This window comes from Heterodontus francisci, chromosome 13, assembly GCF_036365525.1.
Source record: "Heterodontus francisci isolate sHetFra1 chromosome 13, sHetFra1.hap1, whole genome shotgun sequence".
NCBI classification, from domain to species: domain Eukaryota; kingdom Metazoa; phylum Chordata; class Chondrichthyes; order Heterodontiformes; family Heterodontidae; genus Heterodontus; species Heterodontus francisci.
The window spans coordinates 79,920,194-79,935,898 of record NC_090383.1 but is presented as its reverse complement, the minus strand read 5'-3'; the positions used below and the strand labels follow the sequence as shown (position 1 = coordinate 79,935,898).

The 15,705-nt window shown below is 45.1% G+C and overlaps 1 protein-coding gene across 1 annotated transcript in view; it reads left to right on the top strand.

The window, feature by feature from the left end:
* ush2a (Usher syndrome 2A (autosomal recessive, mild)) overlaps window positions 1-15,705 on the top strand; it is a 1,262,450-nt gene that overhangs the window by 246,223 nt on the left and 1,000,522 nt on the right. The window contains exons 14-16 of the mRNA XM_068045693.1: window positions 235-418; window positions 8,535-8,698; window positions 10,929-11,087. Of these exons, the coding sequence (XP_067901794.1) occupies window positions 235-418; window positions 8,535-8,698; window positions 10,929-11,087 (507 nt within the window). The remainder of the gene's footprint in view (window positions 1-234; window positions 419-8,534; window positions 8,699-10,928; window positions 11,088-15,705) is intronic.

Here is a 15,705-nt window from a genome sequence, read left to right as displayed (position 1 = left end):
GCCTGCTGTCTTGTGGTGTAGTATGTTGGTGCATACAACCACTGTGCCAACAATAAGTAATGCTAACATAAAAGTAGATTTTTACTAGATTGATGTAATTAGCTTAATGATCTATATGAACATCTTCTGTACCAATTATTTTATAACTTCTCAGGAAATCATCTGTCTTGCCATCTATTGCATATTTGTGTTAAATACTGACTTGTTATAATTAATTTTCATAATGCATTTCAGGTTTTATGCTTCCCTCAGTTAATTTCACTGGTTGTTTGCCATGTGAGTGCCATCCAATAGGATCAAAGCACCAGACATGTGATGGTGTCACAGGAAAATGTGGTTGTCGAGATCCTTCAGTGACTGGGATACACTGTGACCACTGCAAGGAGTATTATTTTGGTTTTAATCCTAGAAGTGGAAGGCAAGTTGTCATTAATTTTGAGTCATAATTTTCAGTTGTGCATACATTGTGGTTCTGTGGATTGATGCGAAAAAAAATCCATGGGGCTAATTATTAACTGCAGCCCAAAAGGGTACAAAGACGGCCCTATAACAACACAAAAGCAAAATACTGCAGATGCTGGAAATCTCAAATAAAAATAGAAAATGTTGGAAATACTCTGTAGTTCTGGCAGCATCTGTGGAGAGAGAAACAGAGTTAATGTTTCAAGTCTGACCTTTCATCAGAACTGGGAAAAGTTAGAAGTGTAATAGATTTTGAGCAAATGAAAGGTGGGAGGGTGGGAAGAAGAACAAAAGGGAAAGTCTGTGATAGGGTGCAGGGCAAGAGAGATTAAATGACAAGGTTTCATGGTGCAAGGCCAGTGGGAGTGATAATAGGACAAGAATCAAAAGATGTATCTAGCTAAAGGAAATAAGAGAGAAATGAGAGGAAAAAAAACAAACCAGCAAAGAAACACAAAACAAAATGGGGGCAGAGATTATGATCTAAAATTGTTGAACTCAGTGTTCAGTCCAGAAAGCTGTAAAGTGCCCAGTCAACAGATGAGGTGCTGTTGCTCAAGCTTGCGTTGAGCTTCATTGGAACACAAAGACGTCCCTGCAGTTTTCCAGTTTGAGTCGGCTACAAATCATCTGGTTTCTGCAAGGAGCCAGCTGGCAGGTGAGATGTGTTGAAGGGGCAGAGGATGAGAATGGTCCTTTAGGGATCACTGGCTAGACTACTCAGAACCTTGTATAACTGCCCTAGCATGCTTGGAACATGCTTTGTCAAATTGTAAATGCAAGTAACAATAAGGGCCCGACAACTGGATTAGGACCCTGATTTAAATGGTCTCATTTTGTTTCTTTTTCTTAAGTTTTTTTTGTTGAAGCAGCATTTAGTTTTTTAGATATAAGAATTAACTCCCACTTAAAGCAACAGGGTGTCATTGTATACAGTACATTGCCCTGGGCAATAGACTATTGAATAGACCACAGGGCATCCCGATTATTTTTTAATGTGGGAACACAAATTGGGTACTTTTAATGCTTTGTCTTTTCCTGGTCAGTATATAATATTCAATGTCATACTGTGCACTAAAATGTATTGCCTGGTTAGACCTCTTGCTTCTTAGAAACTGCACAACTAATAAATGATTGCATAGATGAAATGGTGGAGAACTTCCCAAATAACTAATCTATTCAAGCCCTGACAGATCACTGTTTATAACATCCATTTGGAAAGTGAATCAATCCCATAAGAATGAAAAATGAACTTTTTAAACTGATTACTGTGAATGCTTTTCTTCACCTAGAGAGTAATGTAATCAGATTTCTTTGTTTTAATATTACAGATCATTTATCTTGAAAAATAATTGCAAAAACAATGAGTGGTTTGAAGGTCCCTTTTAACCACAGAAAGATCATTCGCATTTTTCTGATGTTCTACTACACCAATAATTTAGCTATCCGTTATCAACAGAAAATTAGCATCAATTATATTTAACTACAGGTTTCATTGTAATCTCAGATAGTACCATTTAGGAAAAGAAAAATATGCACAAGCTCTGTAGTACATTTGGATGGCAAGATTTATTTAGCATATACCTGTATTGTATTCTTAAATATAAAGAAATGTGGTTGGCTCAGAGTCGATGACTGCACATTTGGGCTCCATAATGCCAGTGCTACGGAAGCCCCGAAGGCAGAAATTGGCAGGCTGCATGCTACCGGTCACTTCTGGCATAGCACCCCAAGCTGGGAACGGCCCTAGCGCAGGCGTGCCATACATGCGCCGGAAGTGTCAGGAGAGGTGGTAGTAACATCAGTCAGCCATTCCAACTGATTTGATGCAAGTTTTCATAACTTCGACCGCACAGGTCCATCAAACGCCTGTGCTAATCATTACAGCTGAACGTTCATTCAGCTGCAAGAGGGAACCTGCCTCCCCCTCAACCAAGGTTGTTTAAAGGACCAGCCATTCAACTTGTAGGTGAGATGCTTTTGACATATTTCAGCTGTGGCAAAGTTTGTGGTAGTACTGTGGCTTGTTTTTGGAGGTCTGTTGGTGAGCAGGTACATCCATTCAAGGAGAACAGGGATTTTGGTCATCTGTACATACCAAGGCCAGGATTTAACGCAGAGGCGGTGGCCCCGCCCACCGCATGGAAAGTTGGGGGCAAGCCCATCTTACCCGGCCCTGGAAGCCATGACCGTATTTTACGGTCCTCAGGCAATCAATTTAGTTTTAGTTTAGTTTAGAGATACAGCACTGAAACAGGCCCTTCGGCCCACCGAGTCTGTGCTGACCATCAACCACCCATTTATACTAATCCTACACTAATTCCATGTTCCTACTACATCCCCACCTGTCCCTATATTTCCCTACCACCGACCTATACTAGGGGCAATTTATAATGGCCAATTTACCTATCAACCTGCAAGTCTTTGGCATGTGGGAGGAAACCGGAGCACCCGGAGGAAACCCACGCAGACATAGGGAGAACTTGCAAACTCCACACAGGCAGTACCTGGAATTGAACCCGGGTCGCTGGAGCTGTGAGGCTGCGGTGCTAACCACTGCGCCACTGTGCCGCCCTAAATTGCGTGCAGTCGTGGCTTCTGCCCCTCAAAGGCAGGATGTCCCGACTCCAGTAGCTGCTGGCCAATCAGAGAGCTGGCAGCTCTTCAGTCCTAACAGCACCACGGGGAGCAGTAGACACTGTTGGGACTACAGCAGTCCCCTGACCAGCTGCTATCGAGGAAGCCATGTCAGTGGGGCTGGGAATCATCGGCGCCAATCAGGCAGGTCCCATCAAGGCCAGCGGTGGGTGTGGGGGGTTGCTGGTCAATTGCGAGGGCATGGGGATGTCTTCCCCTCCGTAGGGCATAGTGTGCCTGATCAGACCCCCACCCACCGAGCCCACCAGGAGGTTGCCAGGTTTTATTGGACAGCCTGCCTAGGTGGTGCAGTGCCCATCCACAGCTGATAAAATACCAGCAGTGGCAGTAAGAGGCCCTTAAGTGACCATTAATTAGCCACTTAAGGGCCTCAATTGACCCAAGGGCAGATGGGCCACCCACCAGCTTCCCCACTGCTGATAAAATACCAGCGGAGGTGACTGGGTGACGGGCATGGTGCCCCCGCCAACCCATCTGATTTTATGCACGCCTCCCTCCCCACCCTGGTCACCCAGCCTGCTCCCAGTGGGGTAAACAATTCCATCTCTTGTCTTCAAAAAAGTATGGGGGCTGTAGTTTCAGTGCCCCGGGTCTGCGACACAACCGGGAAATGGAGCAGGGGCTGCAGAAACAGAATCTTTGCAAAGACGGAGGAGGAAGAGGGCTCTCAACTGAAGGCCCTGTCCACTAAGTGTTTTCCGAGAGCACTTCTCATACCACCATCTCACACAGGAACAATGTTTGAGGTGATTCAAATTAAACAAGGAGGTGGTCGCAGGACTGTGCCACTTCCTTCAAGAAGACCTGCAGCCTCTCACCAGGCGAGGATGGCACTGCCAGTGGCCATAAAAGTCACAGTCACATTAAACATCTATGCAGGTGGGACTGGGTGACATGGATCAGCTCCCAGTATGCCATCCATCACTGCATTCGGGAGGTGTTGAAGGCCTTATCTGAGAAGAGAGGCAATTGCATCATGTTCTTTCTAAGCATGGAGAAGCAGGATGAGAAAGCACATGGCTTTGTCAAGGTATAGGGATTACCAATGGTGCAGGGAGTCATCAATTGCACACATGAGGCTCCACGGGCCCACCAAGTCAATGGGGAGAGGTACAGAAATACAAGACTTCTATTTCATCAATGTGTAGTCGGTGTGAGACGATGCACAAACCATACGATCAGTGAATGCCCACTATCCTGGCAGCAGCTACAATGCCTTCATCTTGAGGCAGTCTGCTGTTCAAGCCATCTTTTGGCCACCAAGAAGAACCAGAGGGTGGCTGCTAGGAGACACGGAATACCTCCTCTACACCTGATGATCTCTCTGCCACCTGACCACAGAAGGACAATGGCAGTATAATGAAAGCCATGCAGCCACCAGAAAACTTGTAGAGCAGACTTTTGGCACGATAAAGCAACATTTCTGCTGCGTGGACCACTCTGGTACCCTTGATTACATGCCAGAGCGTGTTCCAAGTTCACAGTGGTCTGTTATGTCCTCCACAGCATTGCCATCAGGAGGGCACAACCATTGCCACCAGGTATCCAGAGGCCACCTTGAAGGAAAGAGTAGGAGGAGGATGAAGAAGAGGTGACAGGGACGATGCAGCCAGGACACCTTCGCTCTGTATGGGCTCTTCGAAAACACTTGTTCAGACTCTGCTTCAACCATTCCCCACCTTCCGTATGGGACGGCCCATTACTGCAACCCCTTGGCCAATAAAAACCACCACCAATAACCTTTCCATAGCGTCTTTATCCAAAAACACATTACTTATACAAACAAAAATGAACTGTTCACCCTCATGCATTCCTGGAGTGCCTGTCTTATGTGTGACTTTGCCTATTCTAATGCTCCTGCACAGTACTACTCCAGTGGCTGCATCATGGCTGGTGAAAGGCTGCGGACATTCACGGGAAGACTTCAGAGGGCCTTGCAGGATGCTCTCGAACAGCTCTGAGCCGAGAAGCCCGGCTTCAGACTGCATCATCTCAGCATGGCAGCAGGAGTCTGGGCTGGCTGGCTAAGAGGCAACAGCAAGGGCACTGGCATGGTGGCAATGGTGCAAGCACGAATGCTGTCATCCTGAGGGGGCAGCAGGTTTGTGCTTGACAGTGACACTGCCACTCCCGTGGGGCAGCACCTCAGCAATTCCAGTAACCTATTTGAACACAGTTTGCTGGACAGCTATGAAACCTTGCATGCCCCTTTGAGCGCTGGTATCTGCAGCCATGGCGACAGGAGTCTGAGCCTGTGCAAGCATGGATCTTCTGACCGCAATCTGAGATTCTACTGCAGCATTGAAACATTGGGTGGCTTCCTCCTGTGCTGCAGAGGAAGCTGAGGTTACTGCATCCCGGCTGTGTCCGCAAGTGTTTCTTGAAGTTGGGCACCACTTCCACGGTATAAAGGATTAACTTCAAGCTCTGTGCGATTCCTAGTGTCACGTTGGATCCGGACTCCTCCATGCTCCTTGACAGTGACAGAACACTGGTAAGACTGCCAAAGCACCAACCATCTTGATGTGCATCCTCATCAGCACTTTCCTGTAGACTGTTCCCTTGAAATCAACAACTGAGGCCCCTACAACAGAACTCAACTGCCACCTCGCACCTCTTGTCCTTGTACCTCCCTCCCCCAACATCCCTCCTCCCCGGTGAGCTGGCACACATGTTCTTTCTGCCTGGCTTGGCTGCAGCCCACTCGTGGCCGGTGACTCACCATGTGCTGATCCTGATTTCTGTATTAGCCTATAAAGTTTACGAATTGCCAGTATCTGAGCTAGTGGCCATGAGTGTCCGATCAAGCGACGGTGTTTCTTAGTAGTGTGCTGTTGTGCTCTTCTCTCTCTCTGTCTCTGTCTCCCTCCTGAGGCTGCTGTGGCTGGGCAGTTCTTGGGTATCTGAAGACACAAAATCAGAAGGGACCATTGGGGTGAGGGAAGTGGAGTGGAAAGCAATAGGTCCATGGTCACACCATCTGCAACTTGAACTTCATGCTAGATAGCAATATGAGGATGAGATGGAAGTTGAGGGGGCATAAGGCAGTAACATACAATCATCCTTAATGTTCTCAGGGACGCTGGATACAACGAGATTTAATGCAGCCATGATGTGGAACACCATCTCCTCCGTGGTGTGCTCCTCATGGTGCTGCTGGGACTGAAAGCTACCAGCTTTCCAATTGAACAGCAGATCTTGGAGGTGGGCTCCCATCTTTTTAAAGGGACAGGAGCCTTGGTGACTGGCAGTTAATTCTTTGATCATGTGAATACTTTGAGGTTTGGCATATTAGAGGAGAGGACACGAGAAGTCATTGGCGAATAGGATCAAGGAAAACCCTAAGGCTTTCTATAGGTATATCAGGAATAAAAGAATGACTAGAGTTAGATTAGGGCCAATCAAGGATAGTAGTGGGAAGTTGTGTGTGGAATCAGAGGAGTTAGGGGAAGCGTTAAATGAATATTTTTCGTCAGTATTTACAGTAGAGAAAGAAAATGTTGTCGAGGAGAATACTGAGATACAGACTACTAGGCTAGATGGGATTGAGGTTCACAAGGAGGAGGTGTTAGCAATTTTGGAAAGTGTGAAAATAGATAAGTCCCCTGGGCCAGATGGAATTTATCCTAGGATTCTCTGGGAAGCAAGGGAGGAGATTGCAGAGCCTTTGACCTTGATCTTTATGTCGTCATTGTCGACAGGAATAGTGCCGGAAGACTGGAGGATAGCAAATGTTGTCCCCTTGTTCAAGAAGGGGAGTAGAGACAGCCCTGGTAATTATAGACCTGTGAGCCTTACTTCAGTTGTGGGTAAAATGTTGGAAAAGGTTATAAGAGATAGGATTTATAATCATCTTGAAAAGAATAAGTTCATTAGAGATAGTCAGCACGGTTTTGTGAAGGGTAGGTCGTGCCTCACAAACCTTTTTGAGTTTTTCGAGAAGGTGACCAAACAGGTGGATGAGGGTAAAGCCGTGGATGTGGTGTATATGGATTTCAGTAAGGTGTTTGATAAGGTTCCCCACGGTAGGCTATTGCAGAAAATACGGAAGTATGGGATTGAAGGTGATTTAGTGCTTTGGATCAGAAATTGGCTAGCTGAAAGAAGACAGAGGGTGGTGGTTGATGGCAAATGTTCATCCTGGAGTTTAGTTACTAGTGGTGTACCGCAAGGATCTGTTTTGGGGCCACTGCTGTTTGTCATTTTTATAAATGACCTGGATGAGGGTGTAGAAGGGTGGGTTAGTAAATTTATGGATGACACGAAGGTCGGTGGAGTTGTGGATAGTGCCGAAGGATGTTGTAGGGTACAGAGGGACATAGGCTGCAGAGCTGGGCTGAGAGATGGCAAATGGAGTTTAATGCGGAAAAGTGTGAGGTGATTCACTTTGGAAGGAGTAACAGGAATGCAGAGTACTGGGCTAATGGGAAGATTCTTGGTGGTGTAGATGAGCAGAGAGATCTTGGTGTCCAGGTACATAAATCCCTGAAAGTTGCCACCCAGGTTAATAGGGCTGTTAAGAAGGCATATGGTGTGTTAGCTTTTATTAGTAGGGGGATCGAGTTTCGGAGCCACGAGGTCATGCCGCAGCTGTACAAAACTCTGGTGCGGCCGCAGCTGGAGTATTGCGTGCTGTTCTGGTCACCGCATTATAGGAAGGATGTGGAAGCTTTGGAAAGTGTGCAGAGGAGATTTCCTAGGATGTTGCCTGGTATGGAGGGAAGGTCTTACGAGGAAAGGCTGAGGGACTTGAGGTTGTTTTCGTTGGAGAGAAGGAGGAGGAGAGGTGACTTAATAGAGTCATATAAGATAATCAGAGGGTTAGATAGGGTGGATAGTGAGTCTTTTTCCTCGGATGGTGATGGCAAACACGAGGGGACATAGCTTTAAGTTGAGGGGTGATAGATATAGGACAGATGTCAGAGGTAGTTTCTTTACTCAGAGAGTAGTAGGGGCGTGGAACGCCCTGCCTGCAACAGTAGTAGACTCGCCAACTTTAAGGGCATTTAAGTGGTCATTGGATAGACATATGGATGAAAATGGAATAGTGTAGGTCAGATGGTTTCACAGGTCGGCGCAACATCGAGGGCCGAAGGGCCTGTACTGCGCTGTAATGTTCTATGTTCTATAACTTTGTCTGCTCGTCTCTTTCTTACCCCGCATGTACAGTACAACTGATAAAACAGCAGGAATTTAGAAAATGAATATTGGGTTGATTATCTTTCTAAAACAATAGTTTTTAGTCTAATTGGTAAACAAAAATTAGAAAAATGGTTTTATCTAATCATTTTAAAGTATTAGTACCATTAAGTTATCAAACATAAAATATTTTTATAGCAGAGCTATATGGAGAATTTATTGTTTTCTATGTTACACGGTGAAAATTATTATATTTTTGTTCTGTTTATTTACAGCTGCCAACCATGCAATTGTAACTCTGCAGGCAGTGTTAATGGCACTTGCCACCAAACAAATGGAGCGTGCCTCTGTAAACAGTTTGTATCGGGTTTAAAATGTGATATATGCACCCACAATATGAGCGACTTGGATGCAAACAACACATTTGCCTGTGGTAAAAGTAAGTAATTATTTTTCTGTAAGCAAATTTATGGCAAGTATTTACAAATTGACACCAGAGTATGTTGCAGCTAAGTATTTTTTGACCGTGCAGAAGTTTACCTTGCAATTACTTGTGGCTGGGGAAAATTCAGGGCTTTTTCTCTACTTAAGTACATCATAACCATTCTAATATCAGACAGGGGGCGGCACAGTGGCGCAGTGGTTAGCACCGCAGCCTCACAGCTCCAGCGACCCGGGTTCAATTCTGGGTACTGCCTGTGTGGAGTTTGCAAGTTCTCCCTGTGTCTGCGTGGGTTTCCTCCGGGTGCTCCGGTTTCCTCCCACATGCCAAAGACTTGCAGGTTGATAGGTAAATTGACCATTATAAATTGCCCCGAGTGTAGGTAGGTGGTAGGGGAATATAGGGACAGGTGAAGATGTAGTAGGAATATGGGATTAGTGTCGGATTAGTATAAATGGGTGGTTAATGGTCGGCACAGACTCGGTGGGCCGAAGGGCCTGTTTCAGTGCTGTATCTCTAAATATAAATCAGTGTAGTCAGTTTCTTTTTGAAAATGCTTTATTTTGTGAATCTGTTATGTACATTATGCATCAATTTGAGCTATCAAATATCAACAAAACAAATTGAGCTTGTGAATGATGGTGCAATAGGCTAAACATGTTTGAGATACTGGCCTTACTCTACGTAGTTTGGAATGTTTTTCTATGTTAGTGGTGCAATATAAATGCAAGTTATTGTTGGATGAACAGCAAAGTTTAAGAGCAACTCAGCAATCAGTTATTAAACATCCTCATCAAAAAGGGCAACACATTAATGGTCTAGAATTTGCAGGAGTTAGGAATTTCACTGTGTGCTTGGTGAATCAGATGTTTCTCTGCATTCTTCAGCTTAAAAGCGTTTCTGAAAGTGCAAGCTGATAACTATATGGGAGGGCAGCAGGCCTTCTAGGACTCTGGTGAACAAAGGGACCAACAGTGTATCGCCTCAACAAATGAGATTTAAGGATTGAGAAATAAACAGAGAAAGGACTGAGGAAAAAGTGTGAATTAAATGTCAAATCAGGTCCAGAAAGAGAAATAAAGAAAAGCAAAGAAAGATTGGATTAAGAGAAAAAGAAAAAGGAGACAGAAAGGAAAAATAAAAAAAATCAAATTTAAAATTCAACACCAATTCACTACCTGAAAAGACTCCACACTTTTAAGTGTTCACTTAGTTGTCCAGAGAAGTCGATTGGCAGTTATCAACAATAATCATGCTGTTGATAGTGTACTTGCACTATTAATTACTAGACTTAACTTTCCATAGCAAGTTCAATGAACAATTAATATGCAAATGCAGCAAATTCATGAAACTCATGGGGAGGTTAAGGATGATATGCCATTTTCACAAAGCTTACGGCACAAATCGGACAGTAACTTGTAGCAATTCACAATAATGGACTATCTCTTCCTCATCGCTAGTTGTTGGCTGATTTGCATGCTAGTGCTGTGCAACATTTTTCATCAAATTCCAGGCCAATAATTATGTGTGGAAGTCTCAAAGCAAAAGTAAACAAGTATTCCACTTCGTAGTTTTGGAAGAACCCAACATATTTGCACAGAAAGGTAGCTCCTCCAAATTGATCTAATAAGATTCATTCTAAAATTAAGTAGTGACTTGTAGAGCTTTGTTTTAAGTAATTAAATAATGCCTTACACAAGTGCTGTGGAATTCTGTTATTGTTTTTCTCCGTTATCCATTTCATTCACCTTTTAATGAAGGTGCAGGCCTTGATTCAGCAGTAACATTCTTGCCAGTGACTCTATAGGTTGTGGGTTCAAGTCGCACTCCAGACACATAATCCATGCTATCTCTTCTGTGCAGCACTGAGTTATGCACTGTTGGAGGTGCGATTTTTTTTTTTGTATGAAGCATTAAACTGAAGCTTTATCCCGCAACATTATGAAAAGAAGAGGGGGGTTCTCTCAGTGCCCTGGCCAACATTTATCTCTCAACCTACACCTAAGGCAAATGATTTCATAATTTCTTCCATTGCTATTTATGGGACCTGGCTGTGCAAATTGCAAATTGGCTGCCATGTTACTTACATTATAACAGTGACTTCACCTTAAAAGTACTCAATTATCTGTAAAGTGCTTTGGAACTTCCTGAGGTTGTGAAAGATGCTATATAAATGTAAGTTCTTTCATTATAAAATATGCTAAAAGTTGTGTTTTCATTAATATAGCTCCAATTCAGCAGCCTCCACCAACAGCCCACATTTTGAATTCTAATGCTGTTAATTTATCATGGAGTCCACCTGACGCACCAAATTCTGATGCTCTCACATATACATTGTACAGAGATGGAGTAGAAATTCATACAGTTAAGGATAAGTATCCATTTGGTAAGCTATTTTCTTTCCCTGAAATACTGGAAGTGGTTAGTTAGTAATGGGGTAGCAAAAAACATTGATATTTGTTATAATTTTCATTTAATTTCCTTATAATTGGAAGCAATTTTTAAAATGTAAGAATAAGTTCCCTTTGTTTTTCTCCTTATTCTTCCTACTTCTGGTCTGTATATTAACACGTGGCCAAGAGGGCAAGCAAATTATTGTCACCAGTTTTTATTTGTAATATGAACCATCTGCTAAGACATGTAGAAGAGTGGCTTGGGGATGAATCTCCTTCCCTTCTGGCAGGGAAGATACTCGCCTCGATTGTTATTTCCTATATGATGTAACAAAGTTTAAGAATTGAGTAGATTGGGAGGAATGACTGCATGTTCTGCTACAGTAATGACATCATGCATTGGTACTGCACAACCCCAAAGCTAATAAGAAACATATTTTGACAAATGCTCTTTCCCTGCATTTCTACAGTATTGTGATGTGATGTAACTGTCAACAGTGATTTTCCTTAATACAGTACCAATAAGATTCCATAGTGCTGAACATTCAGCACTGCATACTATTATTAGGTAAACTAAAATGAATAAGCAGCACAGATATGTTGCTCACCTCATGTTCCAGATCAAAGCAACTATCCCAACAGTTAAGAAAACGTATCAGGTGAAATTGCACAGTGTGATATGATCATTGGAAAGGACACATTCATATGAAATTCCTTTACTATTTTAGCATAATTTTCTTTCAAAAGGATTTAATGGGTGCTAAATTGGATCGCCCCCAAAAATCGGCACTGGGATTACGATGTACAATTGCCCTGTGCCTGTGCTGCTTGCATCAGCAGGGGGGCCCAAAATTGATACTTATTACCACTACTTAAAGCTAGCCTGCACCTCTTAAAAGGGAGATGCAATCTGGCTAGGGCAGGTGCTAGGAGGCATGTGAGTTGAATCTGACTTGGTAAAGATAACTTGAACTACAAGAAAGCCCCCAGTGAGTTAACATCCGTAGCATTTAAAGTAGCCAGAAGTGCTGCACAAAGAACAGCCAGGCGCTGTGCTAATGACTACTGGCAATACCTATGCAGTCGTATTTAGCTGGCCTCTGACACCGGAAACATCACAGGAATGTATGATGGCATTAAGAGAGTTTTTGGGCCAACCATCAAGAAGATCGCCCCCCTCAAGTCTAAATCAGGGGACACAATCACTGACCAATGCAAGCAAATGGACCACTGGGTGGAGAACTACCTAGAACTGTACTCCAGGGAAAATGTTGTCACTGATACCGCCCTCAATGCAGCCCTGTCTCTGCCAGTCATGGATGAGAGGGACAAACAGCCAACAAAATCGGAACTCCATAATGCCATTGATTCTCTAGCCAGTGGAAAAGCCCCTGGAAAGGACGGCATTCCCCCTGAAATAATCAAGAGTGCCAAACCTGCTATACTCTCAGCACTCCATGAGCTGCTATGCCTGTGCTGGGATGAGGGAGCAATACCACAGGACATGTGCAATGCCAATATCATCACCCTCTATAAGAACAAAGGTGACCGCGGTGACTGCAACAACTACCGTGGAATCTCCCTGCTCAGCATAGTGGGGAAAATCTTCACTCGAGTCGTTTTAAACAGACTCCAGAAGCTGGCTGAGCGTGTCTATCCTGAGGCACAGTGTGGCTTTCGAGCAGAGAGATCCACCATTGACATGCTGTTCTCCCTTCGCCAGCTACAGGAAAAATGCCGGGAATAACAGATGCCCCTCTACGTTGCTTTCATAGATCTCACCAAAGCCTTTGACCTCGTCGGCAGATGTGGTCTCTTCAGACTACTAGCAAAGATCGGATGTCCACCAAAGCTACTAAGTATCATCACCTGATTCCATGACGATATGAAAGGCACAATTCAGCATAGCGATGCCTCATCAGCCCCCTTTCCTATCCTGAGTGGCGTGAAACAGGGCTGTGTTCTCGCACCTGCACTGTTTGGATTCTTCTCACTGCTGCTCTCACATGCATTCAAGTCTTCAGAAGAAGGAGTTTTCCTCCACACTAGATCAGGTGGCAGATTATTCAACCTTGCCCGTCTTAGAGCGAAGTCCAAAGTACGGAAGGTCCTCATCAGGGAACTCCTCTTTGCTGACAATGCTACATTAACATCCCACACAGAAGAGTGTCTGCAGAGACTCATCGACAGGATTGCGGCTGCCTGCAACGAATTTGGCCTAACCATCAACCTCAAGAAAACGAACATCATGGGACAAGACGTCAGAAATGCTCCATCCATCAATATCGGCGACTACGCTCTGGAAGTGGTTTAAGAGTTCACCTACCTGGGCACAACTATCACCAGTAACCTTTCTCTCGATGCAGAAATCAACAAGCACATGGGAAAGGCGTCCGTTGCTATGTCCAGACTGGCCAAGAGGGAAAATGGCGCACAGACACGGAACACAAAAGTCTGAGTGTTTCAGGCCTGTGTCCTCAGTACCTTGCTCTATGGCAACGAGGCCTGGACAACGTAAATCATCCAAGAGCGACGTCTCAACTCATTCCATCTTCGCTGCCTCCGGAGAATCCTTGGCATCAGGTGGCAGGACCGTATCTCCAACGCAGAAGTCCTCGAGGCGGCCAACATCCCCAGCATATATACCCTACTGAGCCAACTGCACTCGAGATGGCTTGGCCATGTGAACCGCATGGAAGATGGCAGGATCCCCAAGGACACATTGTACTGCGAGCTCGTCGCTGGTATCAGACCCACTGGCCGTCCATGTCTCTGCTTTAAAGATGTCTGCAAACGCGACATGAAGTCCTGTCTCATTGACCACAAGTCGTGGGAGTCAGTTGTCAGTGATCGCCAGAGCTGGCGGACAGCCATAAAGGCGGGGCTAGAGAGTGGTGAGTCGAAGAGACTTAGCAGTTGGCAGGAAAAATGACAGAAGTGCAAGGAGAGAGCCAACTGTGTAACAGGTCCGACAACCAATTTTATCTGCAGCACCTGTGGAAGTGTCTGTCACTCTAGAATTGGCCTTTATAGCCATTCCAAGCGCTGTTTCACAAACCACTGACCACCTCTAGGCACTTACCCATTATCTCTTGAGACAAGGAGGCCAAAGAAGAAAAAAATAAAAGAATGGCTGAACATGGGAGAGCGCAGGCACCCAGGTTTTCCGATGCTGTATTGAAGGTGTTGTGAAGTAGGTGGAAAGGAGGAGAGACGTCCTATATCCGCAAGTGGAAAGAAAGCCCTCTAGATCCATGGTCAAAAAACAGTGGGAGAAGTTAGCCATGGAGGTTAATGGTATGAGATTACAGTTGTGGCTGCATCAGTTTGCAGACTCCAGTGAGGACCTCCTTAATGAAGTGCAGACATCTCAATTATTGGTTGTCGCTGAAGTTTGGTTTGGGGAATTGCTCGCTGAACACCCAGTGGATATGGCCTCCTGCTGCAATATCCTCCTCCCTTCTCCTGCCCGACATCCTCCCTCTTCTGGCAGTTTGGTGTGGCCTCTGCTCATTTTCCCAGTCATTCTGTATTCCAAAATGAAGGCGAACTAGTGCAACTATGTCTGGGAGCAACTGGTTTGTGCAGAAGCCTTGAAGTCAGCAAACATACCTTCAGCAATTGCGATACCACTCCGTGTAGGCTTTTGAAACTTGAAACCACAATGGAAAGCACTAAAAATATGTAGAATTGTAGCAACAGCCTTAAGAAATCAACCAACATTTAACCTGTAACTAGATGATGCTCCCTTTAAATACAGCTGGAGGGTGGGTCCGTCCGGTTACTAAACAAGTGTTCAGCTGTGCAAGCTTAAGAAAGGGTGTGAGATGAAGTGTTGAGCTCCAAAATGGAAGTGATGGCATGAAATCAGTGTTCCAAGCTGATTGATGTCATGATCTGCCTGCTCTGCATACTTCTGGCGGACATTAACTGTGTGTGTGCTAATGGCATTTTGGATCCCTCATAGGGTGGAATTTGGGGAGGCCAGCAGGAGCGGGAATGGAGGCGTGGGGGCCGGAGAATAGTGATGGGCACGCTGGCCTGGAAATCCGACGTTGTGATGTCAATTCCAGATTTTGTCCACGGCGGGAAAGCTCCAAGGCGGCATCGCTGTCCCAATGCAACGGGACTGCAATTTAAATTGGTGAACAGCTTGTTGTAATACAGTTGCATGGAATTAATCACAATTCAATAGGGGGGTTTGGAATCAAGTCAATGGCAGTTGGGGATCACATACCTTCTAATCCCTAGCTGTTGAAAAGTGGTGGCACTGAAGCGAGGCCTCAGTGCTGCTGCATGAAGGCAGCCATTGGGTGCTTTGGATAAGGCCGGGGGTGGGGGGTGGGGGGCAGGCAGAGCGAAGGCCATTGTCGCCCTGCAGTGCTGGGCACTCTGCACGGGTGGGTTTGGTCTTGGGCGACAGTGCCCAGTGGCCATTGTCTCAGGTGACAGGGTCTGGTGGGCTATATCTCGGATGACAGGGTCGGGTGGCCATAGTATCAGGTGCTGGGCTCTCTGCAAGGGTGGGCACTGAAGGCCATTAGCGCGTATAGAGCAGCAAATGGAAAGGTGCCAAGGCAAGTTTGTCTCTGCAAGGAGGACAGCGCTTTT